This window comes from Colletotrichum paranaense, assembly GCF_030867605.1.
Source record: "Colletotrichum paranaense strain IMI 384185 chromosome Unknown Scaffold_9.1, whole genome shotgun sequence".
NCBI lineage: Eukaryota > Fungi > Ascomycota > Sordariomycetes > Glomerellales > Glomerellaceae > Colletotrichum > Colletotrichum paranaense.
This window is the reverse complement of record NW_026848967.1, coordinates 1,459,098-1,480,712: the sequence shown is the minus strand read 5'-3', so window position 1 is coordinate 1,480,712 and position 21,615 is coordinate 1,459,098. Positions and strand designations below refer to the sequence as shown.

Genomic DNA, 21,615 nt, shown 5'->3' with positions numbered 1-21,615 from the left:
GACGATGCTAAAGACCGCCGCTTGGTTGAGTTGATCGTGGAATATTATGAGGGGGAACATGATGGCTAGGGAATAGCGCATGGAGTTAAGAGCAAGCAGGGTTTGACTTTGGGATACGGGCCAGGATTGGCAAATCTTGGAGGCGTTACACCATTCATTCGGTTACGACTGAATGAGTGATTATGGTACATACATTTTTAATGGTTCACGACATGGGGTCAACAGATGACCGATAAAGGAATAGAAGCCATCACGGCAATTGCGAACTCTATACTATACCCCTCTCGTGAAATGTTCCGTGAGAAAATGGCCGGCCGTCTCTGGTCTCTTTGTGACTATCAATAACCCATAATACCTAGGTACCTTCGCAGTAGAATCTATCTTGCCGCAAGGTAGATGGAATGGAGGTCATGGTACGAGTGGAGACTTTCGAGCCAATCACGGTTGGAGAAAGTCCGATTACAGCTCAGCATACTGAGTTTCCCGTATGTTCATCGAGGAACCCAGCTTCAATATCAAAGTCACGTTGAAATCCGGTTCTGTTTCAATTTTTTATTGCTTTCTTTGCCAAAACCCCTCTCCTCATCAGGTCTCAGGTCTACCATGGGGTACAAACGGTCTTTTGAAAGTTTTATATACAAGTGATACTCCGTACAACAATATCGCTCCCACTCTGTCCCTCTCTACTTGGTCCGGATGTGCTTAAGCTTCTTGGGCGAGTACAAAAAGTTGTTGGCGTACGCCTTGGGCTTGATCCGCCTCGACTGCGGCTCCTGGACAAAGTACTCGTACCCTTGCTTCTCTGCAAAGTGGATGGCGTCCTCCTTGGACTTGAAGTTGAGTTTGGTGCCCTGCATCATGTCGGCCGACGACTGCCAGCCCATGAGCGGGTTCTCCCAGCGGTGGCCCTTGGAGAGGATGTCCCAGTCCATGCGCCAGTGGTGGCCTTGCCAGTTGCCTGATTGCGTTGCGGGCTTGGATTCCTGGTAGATGCTGTGAGGGTTTCCGTCGTTAGCTTTTGCGATTTTCTTTTCTTTTCTGTCTTTCTCTGTCGTCTGAGATCAAGGCTATGCGTACCGGACTGTGCGAGCCTGGAGCTCCATGGGGGCACCGGAGATGACGGCGGCTTGGATGAAGGGGACGTCTTCGCTGCCGTTTTGGAGCTTCTTGGGGGTCGGGGTGAAGGTCCTGCGAGAACACAACCCAATTAGCACTTTGTTATGTTTGCCCAACCCAATTGCAAACTCATGCAATAATCCCTCCCAAGAGCTTTGCGTCCTTACGAGGTGGCCTTATCGGCGGCGATGCTGTAGTCGGGCTCGTTCTGCTCGGTCGAGGGGGCCACGGCGGCGGGCTGCTGTGTCGTGGTGCCGGTCGTGAGCTGGCTCTCGAATCGGCGAGCGGTTACGAACGCGGAGACGGAAGCTCGGAAGGGAGCGGCGCTCCGCAGCAGGCGAGCTGCGTTGTAGGCGCGGAGGGATGCCATTGCGACGTGTGGGAGATGGGTGTTGGCTTCCCTTCAATTGTCGTCGTGGGACGAATTGGGTAGTCTGGGAATGCGATAATGGGTGGTGGTTGATGGTACGGCACTGGACAAGGCGGAAGGGCCTTGCCTTGCTTGGGGGGTGGCCCGGATTGGGGCGCGCTGATTGGCCGCCGCAAGAACCTTGACCCGAAAGAAACGAGTGCTTTTCGTTCAAACCTCACTTTCGGCAAACGGAGCGTCACCCTCGTCTATCATAGCCATCAGCCTTCCTCCCCTCCACGTCGAAATCGATAAAGTCAATTGATCCGCTCAATTGACCGTTTGCGCCGAGCGACCCTCCCGATTCTTCGATACCCCAAAGTCACCATGAGCTTCGTCCCCCGCCGCGGTCTCTCGACCCTCATCCCCCCCAAGGTGCGCTCATCTCCCTCTGTCCGGCCGACGACCGGCAGCTCTGCTATCGAACCCGGAGAAGTATGCTGACATTGATGCACACAGGTCGCCTCTCCCAAGGTACGATTATGATCCCGACTCACGTTTTTCTTCTGTTTTTGTGATGGATGCGAGGTTTGGATGGGAAAAGGTTACCCGGTGAATTCGGAGGTTCGGGCGCGGGATACGGAGGAGCGACAAGGACGGAGCTACTCGGAGCTACGGATTTTCTCAATAACAACATCAACAACGAGATGCAATACGGATCACAGAAAAAAAGGGCTAACATGACGAACTCGGACAGGCCCTTGGCGCGGACCCCAACGCAGTTCGCATGCAGCGCGTTGTCAACTTCTACGAGAAGCTCCCCCGTGGTGCCGCCCCCGAGGCTAAGCCCACTGGCATCCTCGGCCGTTACGCCGCCAAGCACTTCAGCGGCAAGAACGCCTCTGCGAAGCGTATGTTGCCCCTTTAATTGCGGACGAAGGTCCGGCATGGGACAGAAGACTGACTGTTGTTGTGTAGCCATCATCCACGCCCTTGGCTTCCTCCTCGTCATCGGCTACGCTCAGAACTACTACTTCCACCTCCGTACGTCAAAACCCTTCAACGTGATACTTCAGATAAAATACCAGAACGACGAATAAGACGGGGAGCGGTTCGGCGATGTGATGCTAACGATTGACAGGCCACCACAAGAACAATGCTCACTAAGCGACTCCCATCTGGTTGTAGTCCAGCCTCTGGCTGTGTAATGGCATTGGGACCGTGTATATAAGAATTAGAACCTATTCTCCAGGAGGAGGCTCCTCGGCAAATTTCCTTTTTCGTGTCCAGCGTGTATTCCTCCCTCGAATGTGAAATGGACAGAGAGAAAAGCGCGGTCTGATGAAAAGACATGAACAAAAAGAGGATGGCCTGGGATGTTCTCGTTCTCGGTCTTTTGTAGAGCCGCTGACAAGTCGAGCCGAGAGTTTGTTTCAGCTAGTCTAAAGATTAACTGAGTGGTATTGCGTAATGCTCATCCGGCTCAAACTTCCCAAGAAACCCGATGTGATGTGATGTAATGTATACACTCGAGAAGAGAAGACACGGGCGACACCGATCAGTAATGAATATGAGGCCACCATTGAGTTTGGTTTGCCAGGTGCTGTCTGCCTTACGATTGTTAAGATAATTCGAAGTTAGTCTCAAAGCAACGAGAATGCCATTAGTTTCAATCAGTATTACAGACAGATAAAACAACTGTCAGTCAGAGAAGTGCGTCCATGAATGCTCAGACGGAGAGGCGCTCATCAATGCACTGGCACACTGGATCCAAGAATAGCCCATTGGGATGTCGGGGGATCCCGCGTTGTTTCCTCCCGCCGGCGTTGCCTTCCCCAGCCCGCAAAGCCAGCGCTTTCCGCACTAGGCCGAGCTGAGCCATGACCAAAACACAGTGTTTGAAGGCCACAGTGCACGAGGCTGACACACTGTCACAGCCTTCTTGGGCACCCAGTGACCACGTTGGCGGGCAGGTACCCATCGCGTCCCCACTGTTTTCCCTCACCTTGCCTGCCTCTCTCCCCTCGCAGTGGACAGCGACTGAGCACTGGAGCAGCACTACAGTGACTGGACAGGTGGACAGCACACAGCGCTGGAGACACTGAGCAACTTTGGCTGCTCCCCCTGCCTGCTGCCGCACGCTAATCCCTGATTAGGCGACTGCAGCTTCTCTAAGGAAAATCGACCTCACAACCATCACAGCCGCATAGGTGTGCCCTTCTCTACCACCACCTCACCCCCATCAGCCCAGCGCTCCTTTTTTTTTTTCCTCTTTTCCCTTCCAACCCTCCCCTTCGGACGCTATACCTCGACGACGCCGACGACGAAGCCGACGACGTACGTCTTGCTGGTAGGGGAACTATCCGAATCCGCGACTCCCACGATCGCATTCGCCCCGCGATTCGAATACACGAAACCGCTCGATTTCTGCGACTCGTCGCTCCCCCCGGCCCATACATACCTAGTACTCCATCACCAAATCCGACCAACCACCAACCACCACCATCTCGGCCTTCAACGATCTTACACACCCACACATCCAGAACAAGTCCTTCTAGTGACTCGAGCTCGGAAAAGCCAAACCTCGCTCTTCCAGCGCAGAACATCCGACGACGTATGATGGCAACTGAAGCCACCCTCGCCGCCCCCGTTGATGCTTCTGTCCATTCTGACCCCAAGCTCGTGAGTTCCCTCTTTTCCCCTCCTCCCCAGCAGCCCCAGCCTCACACCGCTGGCGCCCTGCCCCATCGCCGGATGATCCCCGCGTCCCCTCTTCACTCGTCTTCATTCGTCATTCCACCCCATGCGAACCTCACCCTTCACTCTGTCGCTTGCCCTTTGGCTAACCTAGGATCCTTTCGGAACCCTCCGCCGAACAGACTAACGACGCTGACATCGACTCCCAAAATGTCGGTCCAAATCGCGCGAAACTGAACGGTAGTCCCGCCGTCGATGACTTAGAGAATAAGCACATCACCGGTGTCGAAGATCAACTCAATTCAGCAGATGTTAGTGTTAGTGGAGGGTCGGATACGGAGGCATCACGGGCGGCTCGAGATGGAGAAAAGGGACACGGCAGGACGTCGTCGGCTGTCAAGAAGCCCGCAACCTTCAAGGCTGTCTCGGTCAACAAGACCTTCCTAGCATCAAAGGGCCCTACCATTTCCTCGGCGACCAAACCCGGCGAAAAGACGAATTCGACCTCGATCCTGAGCTCCTCGCCATCAGGAACCTCGACTCTGTCTTCACGGCCGAGGCTAGTCGCAAAGTCGGGCACTGGCACAGGTTCTTCACCAGGACTCAAAGCGGCTGCCAACGGCGCCAAGCCTGCCGCCGGCCCTGACCCCAGCGCAGTATGGAACAAGAATCGACGTAAGGCGACTACTAGGTCTTTGAGGGTGGTTGCGCTCATGTGCTAATATAACGAACCTCAGCTGTCCCTACCCCGGAACCCAAAAAGCTTACGGATGAAGAACTTAAGAAGTATGGTATCCATATGGCAAGCCGTCTTGCCCCCGAAAGCGGACAGTCGGCACAGGGAAATTGGGCAGATATAGAAGACGACGACGACGACTGGGCCCCCGAGACCATCACCTGGACCGATGGTACCAAGACCACCCTCCCGCATCCCGACGAAGTACCTGCGCCGCCGCCGCCGCCCGAGCCGACTCCTGCGCCACCGAAAGAGAAGGTCTTGGAGAAACCGAAATCTCCTGTACCACCGCCTCGAACCACCGCTTCGCCCTCGATTAAGACTGGCGGGCTTGCATCTGGCAAAGGGCTCATCCTCAAGGCTGGGTCTGCCGAAAAGCCTACGCTCGTCGCCAAACCACCTGCACCTCCGACGCCAGTGAAATCGCCCTGGGCACCTCTGCCCCCCGTCGAGAAGGCTCCTCCGCCAGTCATCGCCGGGCCGCCTGCTCCTCAGCAAGGCGCGAGATACCCCCCGAGAGACCACGCGACTAATAATAACGTTCCGCCCTACCATGCCAAGGAGATTGCTGCTGATGACTTCAACCGATCAGCTTGGAGAGAAGGTGGTCCTCCGGGCGGAAACCGAGAACTGTTTAACTCGCAATCTGGGCGATATGAGCCGGTCCCGGCCGATCGAAGAGGCTCCTTCCGATCTGACGTCCATCCTAGGCAGCCGGCAGTGTTACAACGCCCGTCCCAATCCGATCATCCGGAGCCCTCTGCCGCTTTCCAAACGAGCAGGAACTCTGTGCCCGACGGTCCCATGGGTAGGCGCCGTGGATCTTCTGTTGCTAGCGGTGGTAGCGGATCTTACTTGCAACGGCCAGGCAAGGGACATGAGCTTCCGGGTCCTCCCCAGGACCTGCTGAGTGCTCGTAGGGGCTCTATGGCTGGCTCGGTTGAAAGTCCCATGTCCCCGCGGAACTTTTCGCCTTCGGGCTTACAACATGGTCCTCGGATGCACGGCAACCAGCAGTGGCAACCTCGACCATCCCCCGGAACCAACCATGCCACCCTACACTCAGCTGGCCCTCAGACAGACGGAAGACCAGCCCCACCGCCACCGATGGCGCGATTGGAGGAGGATCTCGAGATGCAGAAGAAGGTCATGCGTGAGAAACGCGAATTGGCAATGCAGAGGCGACGCGAAGAGGAGGCTCGTGAGGAAGCTGCGAGGAAAGCGCGCATTGCGGCGAAGTTGGAAGCCATGGGGCCAGCCCCAGAACGCAAAAGTGACAAGAAGGAGGCTTCACCAGAGAGTTCCAACGCGGCCCCAGCACAGGCGCAATCTCGACAAGACGGTTCCACTGCCCAGGAAGCCGGTTCACAGCCGCCTGCCGCGGGTCCCGATACATCGGCTGTCCCTTCAACTCCCGCCAACGCCAAGGACAAGCCTTACGGCGAAAGACCCGTCACCGCAGGCGGAGAGCATGCGAGACGACCAAGTGGCTCGGAGGCAAGGCAGCCCAACTCATGGGTTGCACCTACGCCTCAACAAGAGCGGCTTCCGACTTGGGGCGCGGCTGCGGCTGGCCCTCAGGCTCCTCGTAACGTCTGGGGATCGCCTAACAATGATCGCGGACTGGGCAACGGCACCTTCAATACTGACTTGGGCCGTTTGCCAGAGCCTCAAGCAGCAGGAAAGGGCCCAGCACCCATCGCACCACCCAGCGCGCAGCGAGCGCAGGTTCAGATTCCACCGGTCACCCAGGCTCGTCCCACTACGGGTAATGCTCGCGAAGTGAACGAGATGAGAAATAGATGGGCTCACTCGGTTCTGGAAGGCGACAAGATAGTACTCGACGAGAAGAGATCGCAGCGCCTCGAGCGTGATCGGAGCCTGGTGGAGCGCGGGCTCACTATTGAACAAGCTCAAGCCACGATCAAAGACACTTGGCGCCCATCTGGAGATGGAAGACGCGATCCTGCACACGTTATTCACCACGATGTTCGCGCTGCTGGGTCTGTCGACCACTCATCTGTGCTACCTCCCACAGGACCATCGGCCGCCACTCAATCTCGAAGCTCCTCTAGATTCTTCCCTCCCAGGGACAACAGACATGATTCCACAGCTTCTCATGCGGAACCATCGAGGCCTAACTCGCCTTCCCCGCCGCCCCCGGATATGCTTGGCCACCCGGCCTTCGATGGAGACGCCATGCACCCTCACGTATCTCTCCCCCGACCGCATCCCGTTGTCAAGTTACCACCTTCAGCTGCGGCGGCGCAGTCAGCGGCACCCAGATCTACTGGGCCGTTTGCTTGGGCAACCCCAGCCGGTTACAAAGATGGTCCAGGAACTCATGGGCGCGGACCTCACCAGCAGAACCACGTGTCCCAGCGGTCGCAAGATTCAGCAGGAAACGAGAATTGGCAAGATAGGATCAACAACCTACTCACGGGTCGAAAGCCAAACTCTCCGCCAAAGGCACCTGGTGTCGAGCCTGTCACTAAAAGTGCTCTCGACTACTCTGGTCACTACAATCCGGCTACCGTCTCTCTACCTCGCTCAGCCACCCAGAACGTATCAGACGATGTGAAGTCTTTCACTACAAAGCCGCCGGCAGAGGAATGCTTCGAGGAGCAGGAAATGGGGTCGCTTCCACGCATTCATTTACCCCATAAGACTCCGGAGGCTGCTTGGCAACCTGCTACCGCCCCGATTAAGCCTCTGCCGAGGCGTTTCTGGGTTTCCGATGTCGAGACTGTTCGTTCCCTGTGGTTCCCCCATGAGATGTCTACTAGCGGCAGCGTTTATCGCATTCTTCTTCCCGGTATGGGTGATGCCAGGACTGTCCCACTTCCTTTCTCTCGATCGGGAAGCAATCCACGACGATCCAGCGGGCGTGGTGGTGGGCAGCGAGGATCGGGCCCGAATCATCGTGGCGGCAAGGGACGGGAGCCTTCGTATTCTGGTGAAGGAAGCAGTTCGACACCTCCCCCCAGCCGAGGAGGCCGCGGTGGCTACCGCGGACGCGGGTCCGAGAACTGGTCCCGCAGGACTACGCCCACGCAGGCAGCCTAAGAGCTGTCCACATTACAACTTCAAACCCTACACAACTTTGTTGACTTGTTGAGGTTAACATACACTACCAATCGCAGCCGGCAGTATCAACGGCCGACGAACACCGCACAAATATTGTTCCGCATGCTGCTACTGTGGCATGCCCGAACTGCTCCGCCACGAGCGGTAGGCAGTGTGTACCATCTCGAAAAATCGATTATCTTCGCAGAGAGCGCCTTGCGTTTTCAGACTTTTACGGACCCTGACTTGATCGAATCGCTTTGGTCGGTCGGTATATGAGCTTGACCGGCCGGGAAATTTGGCCCAGACGCGGACAAATGGGGCGGATGGAAGCGACAGCGAAGTCTTTTGGTGAATTTTCTTCTCTTCCACTCTCACGACACGCGAGCTCCATCTTCCCACCATTGAACAACACTTCCAACCCAATACGAGAACCCCCTTTGCTCGGCTACATAAGTCAGAGGGGAGGAACGCTGGTCATGTTGACCAAGGTCCGGTGTTTCTTCGTACGATTCATAACCATGACACGCATAACGAACGGCCGGGAGGTCAAAGGAAGGTTGGCTGGCGGGTGTCCTGGGAGTATCGGAGGGGGCAACGCGGTCTTTTACAAACACCTGATGTGCAAAGGAGGTGAGATTACAGGACTCGGAAATGGATGAGTGTCTTTTTCTTACACAAGCGTTTACTCGGTCACTGCCAGCGGAAGGACAGACAGTAGCTGCTTGAGGGCAGTTGACGTCCAGGGTAATTGCAGTTCAGAAAATACACAAACAAATGATGAAAACTCGCTTTTCACTTGTGCCTCTATTCATGTCGTCCTGATTGTGAAGTTGTGATGAGTAATTACTAAGCCCCCCCTGGGCTGACGGAATTTACGAAGCTGCTTGGGATGCTCTAAATGTTGCCAAGGCCATGTATCACCTCGCTGTCGGTTGATGAAAATTACCAGGTGAGAACATTCAACGTCCAAACATTGCCTAATGAGGCCAATAATCCAAATATGGGGCCGATGTCCAAACTCTACTCTACTGTAGAAACAAACAACGAGTCACTATACAAAGGGGGGGTATATATTACAAATTACAGTGTACCTCCTGACGACGAGTCGACGATCCACTCGGACTTGAAGGTCCCGCCGATGACGACGAATGCTCCTCCTCACCTCCCTCTTCCCCTCCACCACCTCCTGTGTTCGTACTCATAAACAAAATGTCGCGAAGCTTCTTTGCTGAGTCACCCGGCCTTTCATGGCCGTGGTGGTGGTTGTGGTGGTGTTTGGGACTTCCCAGCCCGACGAGACGGAGGAGTTTGGGGACGAGATGGCGCCAGACTTGGCGGGTCGAAGGGAGGCATGCGACGATGATGCCGACGGAGAGTTCGATGTAGGACCACATGTGGAGGTAGAATGCGTCGTCTGTAGCGAGGAAGAAGGGGGTTAGCATCGCGGGGGTTGGATGAGGTAGGTAGGAGTTGGTGCAGCGTTGGGGGAGGGAGGGCTTACAGGTTGGGTCTTGGAAGCCTTCGAGGCTTAGGAGGACTTTCAGACGGACTGCGCTGACGATTGTGATGCTGTTGCAAGATGAGGCGTTGGCGACAATATAGGTATCAACCAAAGGGGTCAAACTCACACAACACCCAACGAAAACATGACCACAATCTCCACCTTTTGCCTCTTTCTCAAATTCAACCACAGCACCTGCGTGACGGGCAACCCCAACATCCACACATCGAGCGCGATATTGATCGCCGCGTGCGCGATGAACATGGCGTAGACATTAATACAGTACCCCGGGTGGCGGCCGTCCCAGGCCTCCCAGGCGTTGCTGAAGGGGCGGCACTGGTTCAGGTTCGCGACGGTGAAGGCGAGGCAGAACAAGAAGTTGAAGGTCTGGGTGAGCCAGAGGATGAGGCTGAAGGTGCGGCTGACCATGCTGAAGACGCGGATGTAGAAGAAGAGGATGGAGGCTTTGAGGGCGGAGATGGAGAGGGTGTAGATTACTTCGAAGGCGAAGAAGACCTGCCGGTTTTCGAGTTGGTTGGTGAGCTTCTGCGGCATATTTGTTGCTGTAGAACATTCGGGGCGTGGTGGTGATGGGAAGTGTCTTACTTGCATGAAGCGAGTTATCTCATCGTAGGAGAGAGTCCATATATCTCGACCGATGCCTAATTGATACCCTAATATTCTGTTAAATGAAATCCTTCATTGGAATGTCTCGACGCATCGCGAGTGTCAAAAGGGGGAGGCTTACCTTGAAACTTGGAAATGGCAAAAGAAATTGAGAACAACTACGACAAAAACATTAGTCGTTTCGTCTTCACGTAAAAAACAGTTTGGCAAACTTCTTTGCCCGAGAGAATGCTGGGCCCTTACGTATCCCAATATCAACGTGAAGTCGTCCGGCCCCCACGTCGACAGCCTCAGAAACTTGGAGAGCATCCTCGCTAGCACGAAGACGGCGGTGATGATCACGAGCGATACTTTGCCGGCTATCGAACCTATTTGATGGTGATAGGGATACCCGCACTTTGTCCATGTGATGTTCTTGGCGACTGGATAGCATCACTGTTAGCTGAGGTACATCATGGCTTGTGAGAGGGGGAGGGGGGCATCTCACGTAAAGACTGCTCCAAGTCACACACCGCACGTATACAGACGCGAAAGGCCTCGACGGCGGGCTTATCCTGACATAGACATGTTGTCGTCAAGTTGGTGACGGCACATGTTGTGATGTTGACGGCCTGCGACAGACACGGTATCTAGAAGCATCAAAGAGGATATCGTCAGCTCCCTATGACGTTGAAGTATCCCCCATACCCGAACCTCAAAGGCCAGTATCAGAGAAGGGAGGCAAACTCACGGCACAGTCCGGCAGGCCATCCGCCAATTGAAGCGCCATCGAAAGAACAGCTCAAGTAGATTTCGACTACAGTATGGATGCGGAGGACTCGTTGTCCATGAGCAGTCTTTGCAGGCGGAGGAGAGGAGTCGTCGATTCAAGGAGGCATTACGACATGTTTCCCGCGTCTAGTCTTCTGATGCTTCACCTCTTGGCTCACTTTTTATTCGATCCTCGCGGCTCATATGGAAAGGGGGAAAGGAGGAAGAGGGGGACTCGGGGACTCATCTGGGGTCGACCGCCCCGGAGAATTAAACTGAGTTTATGTCTCATGATTGAAGTGAATCGTTCCCTTGTTTGCAAAAATGGTAAGATCAAAGAAAGACTATTTTGCTACTAACGTGGTGATCGGGGGCCCGGGTCTAGCCTCTCCCAGGTACGGTGGCTTTTATTTCCGTTTGCGGACATCGAGGAAGAGAAACTAGAGAAACAAGCGATTGCGAAATTATGCTTTTCGACCTAAATAAGAGGAAAGTAGCTACTGGAGCCTCAAGCCCGCAAGCTTGATGATATCTGGGTTAGAGGATGAAAATGAAGCAGTGACGTTGTTGGGATCCCGGTGGTTTGGTAACAGCTGTTGCGGCGAAAGCTGCTGTCCATGCATCCATCACCACCCGTCTTCCCCGTTGGAGGTTGCAAACTTGCAGGGTAGGACGCGGAGTGGGGGACCCGAGGTGTCGGGTTCGTCCGTCGTACATGCGGCCCCCTCTCCACCGTCCCGGAGTCTTGGCATCTGTTTCTCTTCGTGATTATGGTAAACTCTAGTATTTTGTGATTACTTATAGACAGATCATATAACCTAGGTTGTTTTGAGGGATATGGTGAATGTCTTGTTGCGAGAATGACTCCAATGCTTGTGTTCTTGTAATGCGAAAGCGATGTATAATCACGTATTGCTTGAGTAATTCGTTTCTCCTCCATCAATAATTCCAAAAACACCATTATCTACCCCGGAGAGGGACGATATGGCCGACAAATTCTTCGCGACCCATAGCTTGACCATCGAGTTTCCATTGTATACGCATCTGCCGAACTCCAGAAACGAGGCAAACCCGCAAACCGACCAAGACTCAATACACCCATTAGAGACATACCGCAACGAGTTTAACCCCGGGCCACCGCCGCCGCCACAGATTACCACAATGCCTCATAAATGATGAGACCCCGTCTCAAGCCACACGCCTCTTCCGACCACTTCCCATCGAGGGAGAGACTGCCGACATCAAAGGCCAGACTTGGGACCCCTCACTCTCGATGACGATATCCCGCACTTCGATGGTCTCCAGTTCTCCGTGCTTCAAGCCTTCAAATCCCAGCCTCCACGAGATCTTTCTAGGGCTTGCTTGCCCCCCATCTCGCTGCGCCCCCTTTTACCTAGGGACGAGCCTAGAATCGTGTTCTCCGAAGACCTTGTTTATAATTGTTTTGTGGCTGGTGAAAAGACTTAGCGAAGCGGGAGAGGCGCTCTCGATGTCATTCACTCAGTCTTATCGCAAACCGAAGCCACAATGCCGAAGCCGCAACGCTGCTCAGTATTGTTACAGATGTGAAGTTACTAGGTGCCTTGCCAATATATCGAACGCAGTCACAACGGCCGAGGCTGAAAGTCTGCCCACGGGATTATCTCCAGCTCTGGATGTAGGTCCTTGAAGATGAGCTTATGAATATACCGCCCCTGGGTCTGACCTTTTTTGCTATGGAGAGCCTGCTCATTCTCATTTTATCTGGCTTGATTTGCTACCGGTATGAGACGTTTTGACTTGCGCCTTTATCTGTCTGTACCTGCCTGTCCTCACTTAGGCGCGTTGTATAAGTGATCCTTAAATAGATTTAACAGGAATAAATCAGCGAACAACGTTCATCTCAAAGGATCTTCTATGCCTAGCCGTGGAATTTACCCTCTGCTTAGCAGACGAACTTTCCACATCGCAGATGAAGCAATTGCTGATCACATACTCTGCAAAAAACACCGCTGTCTGATGAGACTTCTCCCAACGCAGGTCCTTTCATCTCAAGGCTTTCATCGTATTGTTTTTCACTTGGCAACCACTTTAATCCTTTATGTAAAGTCAAGATCATACACCGGAGCCGCCAATCTGCAGCAACCCTACGTCCGAGGTCTGGTAATTGCGAAATATGCTGAAGGGACCTGAAAGTTGTTTCTCGTTTGACTTATCGCTAGGTAACTTGTGGTTGATCTAACTCTCAGTGAAGCTATGAAGAAAACGCCCTCACCACTATCTCTCGTCCCTCGCCCTTTGCCAGCACCCTGGAATACACCTGAATATGCTAATAGCGGCTAGAGCCAAGAATGAGAAGTTACAATTCGGAGGTCCGAGATATATCCCACCAGGCATTGATGCGAAATGATAGCATTGGACCTATATCGTAGAAGGACTCTACGCGATGAGAGCGGTTGCCACATGAAAGGAGATCTGAGATTCAAAACATGTTTGCTTACGACAACTTTCCTCACAGCCCCTTCTAGTCCTTCTCATCAAGTGAGGTGAATGTTTCTTTTTTTTTCAGAGCCCCCCCCCCCCTCCCGCCCCGGGACGTTTCTTTAATTATGTAGAGTGCCTACTTATCACACGCAGGGCCGACTAGACTCTCAGAGGATAAAAATATCAAGTGTTATCAGTTATACCAATGTGACACGGTAACCACAGAACGAGCGCCTCTTATCAAAGCAGTATTGGTCAAGCTCGCAACGTGAATTTTAGTCGTAAGGGATAAAACACTGACTTTTTGTCCTTTTATTTGACATTATCTACATCCAACGTACTCGAGGACTTCCACTTAACACCATCCTTCATAGCCTTCAACACCGCTCCCAACCTCTTCACACCCTCCACGACGTCCTCCTCCGGCTCCCACGAGAAACACAATCGAATCTCCCGATCGAACCTCGCAGCGTCCTCATCCCCATGCACCTCAAACTGCGCACCGTGCCCAATCACCAGATTCTCCGTCTCCTTAGCCCTCACAGCAACCTCCCGACTCGACATACCCTCAGGCAAACTAAACCACACAAAGTACCCGCCAAACACCTCAGCCCCCTTCAACGCCGACCCGCGCACAACGACACCCTCGCCAAGCGGCTTCTGGATGTACTCCGCAATCGCTTGCATCATAGCCCCATGTCGTCTCGCGAGCGCAGGACGCGTCTCCTGATCAAGCTGCCTCTGCAGCTCCCCGCTCTCAAGCAGCTCCGCGACCATCATGGCAGCCAACTGGCTCGGCGCGCCACCGCTACACGTTGACCCCGTCTGTGATAACCCGTATGCGAACGCAGGACTGCCCTCCGCCCACCCCGTGCGCACGCCGGGCGCGACGATCTTGCTGAAGGAGCCGTTGGAGACTGCGTTGCCGAAGGAGGCGTCGGGGACGCCTAGGCTGCGGTCGATGTCTACGAGGCGGGGGATGCGCATTTCGGCGGTGTAGCCTGGCTGAGGAGGGGTGGAGAGGGGCCATTGGAGGAAGTCGTAGACATCGTCTGAGACGAGGAGGGCGTCGTATTTGCGGGCGAGGAGGACGAGCTCGTGGCGACGGCGGAGGGACATTGTTTTGCCTGTTGGGTTGGAGCAGGTTGGGACAAGGTAGATTATGTGGCGGTAGAGTTTTCTCTTCTTGGCTTCTTTGAAGTGCTGTTGCTTGATGTTAGCTGGTATTCCTTGACTTTTCTCTTCTCATCGTTGATACCATTAGGTGAGGCTCTTCACGATGAGATGAAGTGAAGGTGGGAGACGCTGCTTGTAGCAACAGCCCCATCGTAGAAAAGGCTCACCTCATCGCCGCCTTCTCCTGCGGCCTCGAGCCCCTTTCTCAAGTACTCGATATCAATACCATCATCATCTTCAGGAACTGCCTTTAGACGTCCGTCGAACCCAGCGTCAGCAAAGATGGGGCAGGCGAGAAAGTAGCACGGCGCCACCATCCAGACATTCTTCGTGTAAAGCGGATCAGTGAAAGATTGAAGGATACAAGCCAGATTCTGGCTTGCACCGCCCGTGACGCAGATGCGCCGGACATCGGGCGCGTGGTGGCCGGCGGCGACAGTAGTGGTGGTGGCATCATCCGCGGCAGACGGAGGTGCGGGGTCGACGGCGGGGTAAAATGCCGCCAGCCAGCGGGCGATGGACTCGCGGAGAGGCTGGTATCCCGGGTCCGGACCGTACTGGAGCCCCGGGACGTAGGCGGCGGGGTCGGCGAGGGTCTTTACGGCCGCGGCGGAGAGGGCTGCGGCTGGGAGGAGGGATGGCGAGGGCCAGCCTCGGAGGAGGTTGATTGGCTTCTTGTGCAAGGGGGCGTTCATGCTTGATGATGAGAGAGAATTTGCCGAGGTGAAGAAGGATCGTCGAGGTGCTGAGTGTGGATCAAAATTCAGTGGCAGCTTGCGAGTGTTTACACTGGTCGCGCAAGTTGAGGAGATGCGGGTGTCGTATGTGAGGGGTCGCCGGTGGTGAGGTAATTGAGCAAAGTGTTTTGATACAGTTGTCACGCGATGCTTCATCACCTCCGCTCGAGCTTTTGGTTCACTAGTGGAATTTAACGACGACCTTGGTTGACTGCAAGGTATTGATTACTTATAGTTGTATGTCAGAGTGAAGTTCAAGGTTGTCGTCTCCGAATGCGGAGGCCCCAAAGATAGGAAATGCGCTGGCCCCACGCAGCATTTCGCAATCATACCGGCACATCAAGGAACCAGCAAGTTCAACAAATATGTTCTGGTTCAAAGACTCATTGGTCCAACTGAAACTTATTCCTTTCCTAGGTAGTGGTAAAATGTAAGGGTATCATATGCTCCAAAATCAATGTCTTTTCAAACGCCTCGTCATTGACACCAGTCTAAGGGACACCCCCTTTTTACCAACCCCATGTTCTCGTAGAAGCCGTAAATACTGGTGGCTTCCATTGGATCTTGCTCGGGTCAATCAATCGCTTCTGCTTCACCTTCTGCTTCTCCCTCTGCTGGATCAGCTTCTCGGGAATCACGATCTTGTGCTCTCCCTTGTGATACACCTGCATCTTAAGCGCCTGTAAGGTGTGCTCCACGTCCTGCGGAATTATGGCAAGAGCCGTCGAGATGGCTTCAATCGTAGTCTTCTCATCGCGCTCATTGTAACCCACAATGAGATCCAAGATGTTCTCACCCCAGTATTGCCGATAACTCAGCAGACCCAAATCAGAAAGCGGCTTTTCTGGCGAACCAAGCTTGCCTTCGATCCTTGATAGTTCGTACGAGAACTGGATGAGCAATCGACCATAACCTTTGCGCTGGTACTGGGGCAGAGTCAAAATACAAGCTACGTTGTATCCGTCCGCGCTCTCCTTTTCTTTGGAAAAGTAACCGATAATGTGGCAGCCCTTATCGCTTCGACTCGTCATGACGTAGAACAAGAAGGGGTCGACATCGTAGTATAGTGTCTTGTGGTCAAGGAACATCTTGGACAAGAGACACAGGTTACGGCAGTAGGTGCGCTGCCGTCTGCCGTCAATCTCAAAGAAAGAGACAGACTCGTCGCGGTAGATCTCGTTTCCAGGAGGGTGCTGCAGAGTACACTTGTGCCTGTGCCTAACAAAGGATTTTTCGTCGCCATAGTACCCGAGGCAAAACTCGCAGATGAAAATAACATCTTCCTGGTTGAATACTTCAGGGTATGGGGAAAAGTACCATGGGAACAAGTCGTGCTTTCCAAACTGGACCTTGGAGATATTTCGAATTCGGGAGATCTCGGCCGGATTCTGCGTCATAGAGCCGTGTGTCCTCAACTTCTCGATCTCGTCTTCTCGGCTGAAGCCACTGAGTAAATCTTTCTTCTGGACCTCCTCCTCCAGGTCAATTTCCATTTCATCGCCTCCAGCTGCGGGGGTAGCCGTTGCATCGCCCGTAGCTGTGGCCGGGGTCTGGCTTTGGCTCTCCTCGGCCGTCGGCGTCATCTTACGGCTCTGTGACTCGACGAACTCGGTCCATGGGTGCGGCGTCGCGGCCTCTGAAGGCGCAGATTGCTCCCTCTTCGAAGGTCGCTTCTGAGATTTCTTTGAGACCTTATTTTTTGACGTGGCAACACCTTTCTTCGTCTTAGGATCTTTCGGTTTGTCCTTGTCGGGTAATGGCCACTCGACATCTTGGTCGAAATCGATTCGGATCGTCGGCACCCATTCGTCGAGACGCTTGTTGAAATTGTCAAAGTTGCAGTAAAATTGGCGACCGCTCTTCGTTTCTTTGATGCTAAGAATCTCGGCTCGACGGGGGATGCCTTCTTTTTTGACCATGGCGATGCATCCTGCTCTGCGCTCGATGAGTTAATTGAGAAACATCGCATGAGGGGCCATACGGGTGAGATGGTGGGGTGTTGGGATGACGAACCTGATTGTTTCCGGGGTAGCCTTTCCCTTTTGTCGGGGCTCACTGGAGCCGACAGAGGCCTCGCCATTGGCGCCGTGTGCCGCCATGATGAATACTCGATGTGGTGGTTGATAGTTGATGGATGTTGGTAAAATGCGACAATCGGCTTGCTGTTCTCGGTCGCAAAAGATGAATGAATTACTGCAGGAACAGGAAGGTGGTGTGGCAGAAAGCGCGAACTGCCCAAAGGCGGTGAAGAAATTGCCGTGAACCCTTGCAAGAAAGGTGCGCTAGCCCAGGCGCTGACTCCACTCCACCCGACCTCGATAAGTGCATTTTTCCATTTTCTCTCATTTGGGCTCGACTCTCATCGCTGACTTTACATCCAAGAGTTTCTCATTTACCGTTTTTCATATTTCGAAAAACACCTCATAGTTTCCTCTCGCTGATACACGAGCGGTCATATCCGAAAATATCTCATTCGGAAGCAGAGACTATGGCCCCTGAGCTGTCATCAAATTGGAAGAAGCTCCAGGCACAACTCAAAGCGGCAGGCCCGTCTTCTTCCTCAACTACACCAGCCAAGACGTCTGGGGGTGTCAAGAGAAAAGCAGAATCTTCAACCTCGGACCAACAACAGTCCAAAAAGAAGAAGATTGCTTCCAAAACGTCGGGACCAGCTACGCACACCCCAAAGGCCGTAAAAACAAAGAACGGACGCATGGGTGTTGCACAAAGTTCAAAGGTTGAAGTCGAACCCAAGGTCGGCCCGTCGCCGTCACTCGCTCTCTGGGCCCAAGACAATGACATCTCTTCGGAAGCACTGGCTGAGGCCTACGGTCTCGGGCTGAAGAACAATTCCATGCTCGGATCCGAAAAGGATAAGATCAACTCTGGTCTCATAGAAGGAATCCAGGTGGGCAAGTACATCGCCATCGACTGCGAAATGGTTGGTGTTGGAGATGGAGGATACGAGTCCGTCTTGGCTCGTGTGAGCATCGTTGACTTTCACGGACGCCAAGTATACGATTCGTATGTGAAGCCCCAAGACCGGGTGACGGACTGGCGAAGTGCTGTGAGCGGGATCCTCCCTAAGCACATGAGATTTGCCCGGGACTTCGACGAGGTCCAGAAGGAAGTCGCCGCGCTCCTTAAAGACAGGATAGTGGTTGCCCACGATATCAAGCACGATCTGGACTGCCTGAAACTCAGTCATCCGAGTAAAGACATTCGCGATACGGCCAAGCACCCTGGGTTTCGGCAGTACGGCAACGGCAGTAAGCCAGCGCTTAGAAGACTTGCAGAGGAGTTGCTCAAGGTCACCATCCAAGGCGGTGCTCACTCAAGTATCGAAGATGCGCGGGTGACGATGCTCTTGTTCAGGAAACACAAGTCCGCATTCGACGTGGATCACGCCAACCGCTTTCCTCGATTTGGAGGTGCTTCGATATCTTCGAAGCCAAAGTCTAACAAGTCCAAGAAAAAGAAATGAGTCTTTACCCTCTACGCTGCTTTAAATCTCATCAAGGCCCCGGGGCCTCATGCATCCGTGTCTTCAAAATTATGACACGGTCTTGTCTCCTCCAACAATTATGTCCACTTTCTTCATAGCGGAATGCCTTCCATCAACTCCAGAGCACCCTCGCGCCCAACGGTTATTATCGCGTCGCCAAGCGTCTTTGTTCGGAACCCGGCTTCGCAGTATGTGAAGTAGTACTGCATGGCCAGATTAGCTTAGAAATACCACAAGAGGGATGATGGTACGTGTCTTACCTCCCACTTCCTTCTAAATACATCTATTTCTTCTTCAGTCATGTCATCATGCTCACGTTTCAACGCCGGACGGATCTTGGAATCAAAGTTGCGGAGGAACTCCTCCTTCCACAGCCTCAGGGTTTTTGAGTAGTGGCCACCAATGTTCTCCACCTTTTCGACAATGAGAGTGCCCTTGGACTCCTTGCTGATGTGGTTCAACAGCTGAGTGATCGATGGGAGGTAACCTCCCGGGAAGATGTAGTGGTTGATGAAACTGCAGTCTGTCAGCACGCGACCCTATTTCATGGGTTCTGCTTTGCGACTTACTCTTCGCCCTTGGAGTACGCCTCATGGCGACCTTCCGGCATCGTAATGCACTGGAAGACGGCGATACCCCCATCCTTCTTCAGCAACCTGTCCATTTGCGCAAAATACGTCGCCAGGAACTCCTGACCAACGGCCTCCAGCATCTCAATGGACACAATCTTGTCAAACGGCCTGCCCGGCGTCTCTAGCTCTCGGTAATCCGTAAGCCTGACGTCGATACGGTCAGAGAACCCCGCGGCCTCGATGCGCTCCTCCGCGAGCGCCTTTTGCTCCTTGGAGAGCGTCAAGCTCGTCACGCGGCAGCCCGTCTTCTTCACCGCCTCGATCGCAAAGGAACCCCAGCCGGTGCCAATCTCCAGCACGTGATCCGACGGCTTGATGCGCGCGCCGTCGATGAAGCGGTGCAACTTTGTCATTTGCGCCTGCTCCAGCGTCTCTTCCGGCTCGTTGGGGTCTTCGGCGCTGCTTTGCGGTTTCCAGATGGGGCACGAGTAGGTCATGTCCGGCGACAGGAAGGCGGCGAACATGTCGTTGCTGATGTCATAGTGCGCCGAGATGTTGAGGAGGGCGTTGGACAGGGTGTTTGTGGTTCGCGCCAGGCTCGAGACGGTGGTGGACAAGCTCGATATCCAGGTTGTTCCGTTGCCCATTTCTTCGCGGTTGACGATGAAGAGCTGTGACGCCGTGTCAAGTTAGCCACACCACCCCTACACGACCATAAGGCCCGCCCTAGTTTGCGAGTGTACTGACCTGAAAGAAGGCAGTCAAGTCCTTGCACTCAATCTCCCCCAGCATATACGACTCGGCGAACCCCATGTCAGCGAACAAGAACAGGCGCATCCAGAACGCATCGCTCTTGACGACCAGCTCCACGCGGGGCACGGCATCGGCGCGGCGCGGCACGTGGTCGCCGTTGGTGAGGTTCTCGTTGTACTTTGCGCCCAGCTTCTGGCCAAATACCCTCCGAAGCTCGGCGGGCTCGTCGACGAGCAGGAGGGTGCCGCGCTCAATCTTTGAAAAGACGGAGAGGATGGCGGGCTTGGCTACCGATAGGGCCGGTCCCCAGGTCAGGCTGCCGACGGCGCCTCTCACGAGCTCGGTGCCGCGGTAGAGGGGTTTGGCGAGGGCCGCTGGGACCAGCGAGGGGAGCTTGGGCATGGCTACGCGCGTAGAGGGGACGGGTCCGTAGATACAGTAAAGTAGTAGTCGCGGAGGTCCTGTTTACGGTGTTTTTATGTACGAGACCCCGTGAGAAGCCCAATGGCTTTTGATGTAAGGTACAGGATTGGACTGGCGCAATTCAATCAAAGGTCAATTGAGTTGAGCAAGCCGCCGGGGAACCTAAAACCGAAGCTCTCAAGGTAGGTAGGTCACTGGGACGCTGCATACAGCTCTCTCTCTCACTACTCTCGAGAGAAGATGGAGGGGGGCAAGCAAGCTTGATGGGATGTATGGGAGGAGGGGTGGAATGCCAAAGTTAACAGGAAACGAGCAGAGAGGGACATGTTCGCATCTGAGACCTCCAGCAAGGGGGGCGGGACGGGTATCATTTTATTGCAAGAGGCAACCCCCCCGAAGGAGACCAATGTCACTCCAAGCATGTCAAGGCAAGGCTAAACTTCTAAAGGCTTGTGTGTGCGAGTTAGCTTGCCGGTGGGTAAGGTAGTGTGTTGTCTTGAAGGGGAACCGGCAACGGCACATGGATGCAGCGAAGGAGGTGGAGGAAGAAGAGCGCATGCTTCCAATTCTTGTCTCGTCCATCGGTACCGTCGCAAGCCCGAGGGTCAAAAAATGGGGACGCATGGGAGGGTCCAACCCAGGCTTTGCCAGGATGAGCATGGGTGGGAACTTGGGAAGAGTGGGTGCGGCAAGGGTAGCTCAGACGGGAATCACTCGGGAGGGGCAGAGGCCTTGGCCATCGCTTGTTTCATTGAGGAAATCGAACATCGCCAAAGGGGGGAGGGGGAGGTTGACGATCTCTTCGGCATCTAGGGTTCCTGTTCGTTGCCTTGCCTACCGTGGAGGGTGAACTTGAATAGCCTCTGGGTTCTGAGCTCAACTTTGGTTTCGATATTGTACAATGGCTCTCTGCCAAACCAACTTCTTGGAATCATTGATGCATTTAACTGACTGCAAGACAATTCTTGACAGCGGCTGGCTGCTGACAACGAGCTCCTCCTCCTCCTCCTCCCCAACAAAATTTCTTAGGGCCAGGGCTGTTAGTGTAAACCAAGGGATGATGTCAGCTTCCTACGGAGGCACGGCGAGCCGAACGCATGGTAAGTTGGGGGAACGCATGGCGATGCATGTGCGTGCGAGC

General features: G+C 54.1%; 7 protein-coding genes across 7 annotated transcripts; 3 read left to right on the top strand and 4 right to left on the bottom strand.

The window, feature by feature from the left end:
* Nucleotides 1–683: 683 nt before the first annotated feature.
* Nucleotides 684–1,486, bottom strand: CPAR01_11246 (uncharacterized protein; the record flags this gene model as incomplete). The annotated part of the gene is made up of 3 exons (XM_060495505.1): nucleotides 684–993; nucleotides 1,078–1,188; nucleotides 1,284–1,486. The coding sequence occupies 3 exons, from the start codon at nucleotides 1,484–1,486 to the stop codon at nucleotides 684–686; spliced, it is 624 nt and encodes a 207-aa protein (XP_060345853.1).
* Nucleotides 1,487–1,852: 366 nt separating this feature from the next.
* Nucleotides 1,853–2,632, top strand: CPAR01_11245 (uncharacterized protein; the record flags this gene model as incomplete). Its single annotated transcript, XM_060495504.1, has 5 exons — nucleotides 1,853–1,900; nucleotides 1,985–1,999; nucleotides 2,223–2,376; nucleotides 2,444–2,509; nucleotides 2,607–2,632. 5 exons carry the CDS (start codon nucleotides 1,853–1,855, stop codon nucleotides 2,630–2,632), a joined length of 309 nt encoding a protein of 102 aa, XP_060345852.1.
* Nucleotides 2,633–3,345: 713 nt separating this feature from the next.
* Nucleotides 3,346–7,964, top strand: CPAR01_11244 (uncharacterized protein; the record flags this gene model as incomplete). The annotated part of the gene is made up of 4 exons (XM_060495503.1): nucleotides 3,346–3,540; nucleotides 3,668–4,291; nucleotides 4,345–4,837; nucleotides 4,900–7,964. The coding sequence occupies 4 exons, from the start codon at nucleotides 3,346–3,348 to the stop codon at nucleotides 7,962–7,964; spliced, it is 4,377 nt and encodes a 1,458-aa protein (XP_060345851.1).
* Nucleotides 7,965–9,040: 1,076 nt separating this feature from the next.
* Nucleotides 9,041–10,023, bottom strand: CPAR01_11243 (CFEM domain-containing protein; the record flags this gene model as incomplete). The annotated part of the gene is made up of 2 exons (XM_060495502.1): nucleotides 9,041–9,536; nucleotides 9,596–10,023. 2 exons carry the CDS (start codon nucleotides 10,021–10,023, stop codon nucleotides 9,041–9,043), a joined length of 924 nt encoding a protein of 307 aa, XP_060345850.1.
* A 3,597-nt stretch (nucleotides 10,024–13,620) lies between these two features.
* Nucleotides 13,621–17,320, bottom strand: CPAR01_11242 (histone acetyltransferase E; the record flags this gene model as incomplete). Its single annotated transcript, XM_060495501.1, has 4 exons — nucleotides 13,621–14,511; nucleotides 14,652–15,273; nucleotides 15,735–17,156; nucleotides 17,235–17,320. The coding sequence occupies 4 exons, from the start codon at nucleotides 17,318–17,320 to the stop codon at nucleotides 13,621–13,623; spliced, it is 3,021 nt and encodes a 1,006-aa protein (XP_060345849.1).
* Nucleotides 17,321–17,709: 389 nt separating this feature from the next.
* CPAR01_11241 (exonuclease) lies at nucleotides 17,710–18,705 on the top strand (the record flags this gene model as incomplete). Its single annotated transcript, XM_060495500.1, has 1 exon — nucleotides 17,710–18,705. The coding sequence occupies one exon, from the start codon at nucleotides 17,710–17,712 to the stop codon at nucleotides 18,703–18,705; it is 996 nt and encodes a 331-aa protein (XP_060345848.1).
* Nucleotides 18,706–18,818: 113 nt separating this feature from the next.
* On the bottom strand, nucleotides 18,819–20,453 carry CPAR01_11240 (cyclopropane-fatty-acyl-phospholipid synthase; the record flags this gene model as incomplete). The annotated part of the gene is made up of 4 exons (XM_060495499.1): nucleotides 18,819–18,929; nucleotides 18,987–19,242; nucleotides 19,296–19,969; nucleotides 20,046–20,453. 4 exons carry the CDS (start codon nucleotides 20,451–20,453, stop codon nucleotides 18,819–18,821), a joined length of 1,449 nt encoding a protein of 482 aa, XP_060345847.1.
* Nucleotides 20,454–21,615: the final 1,162 nt, after the last annotated feature.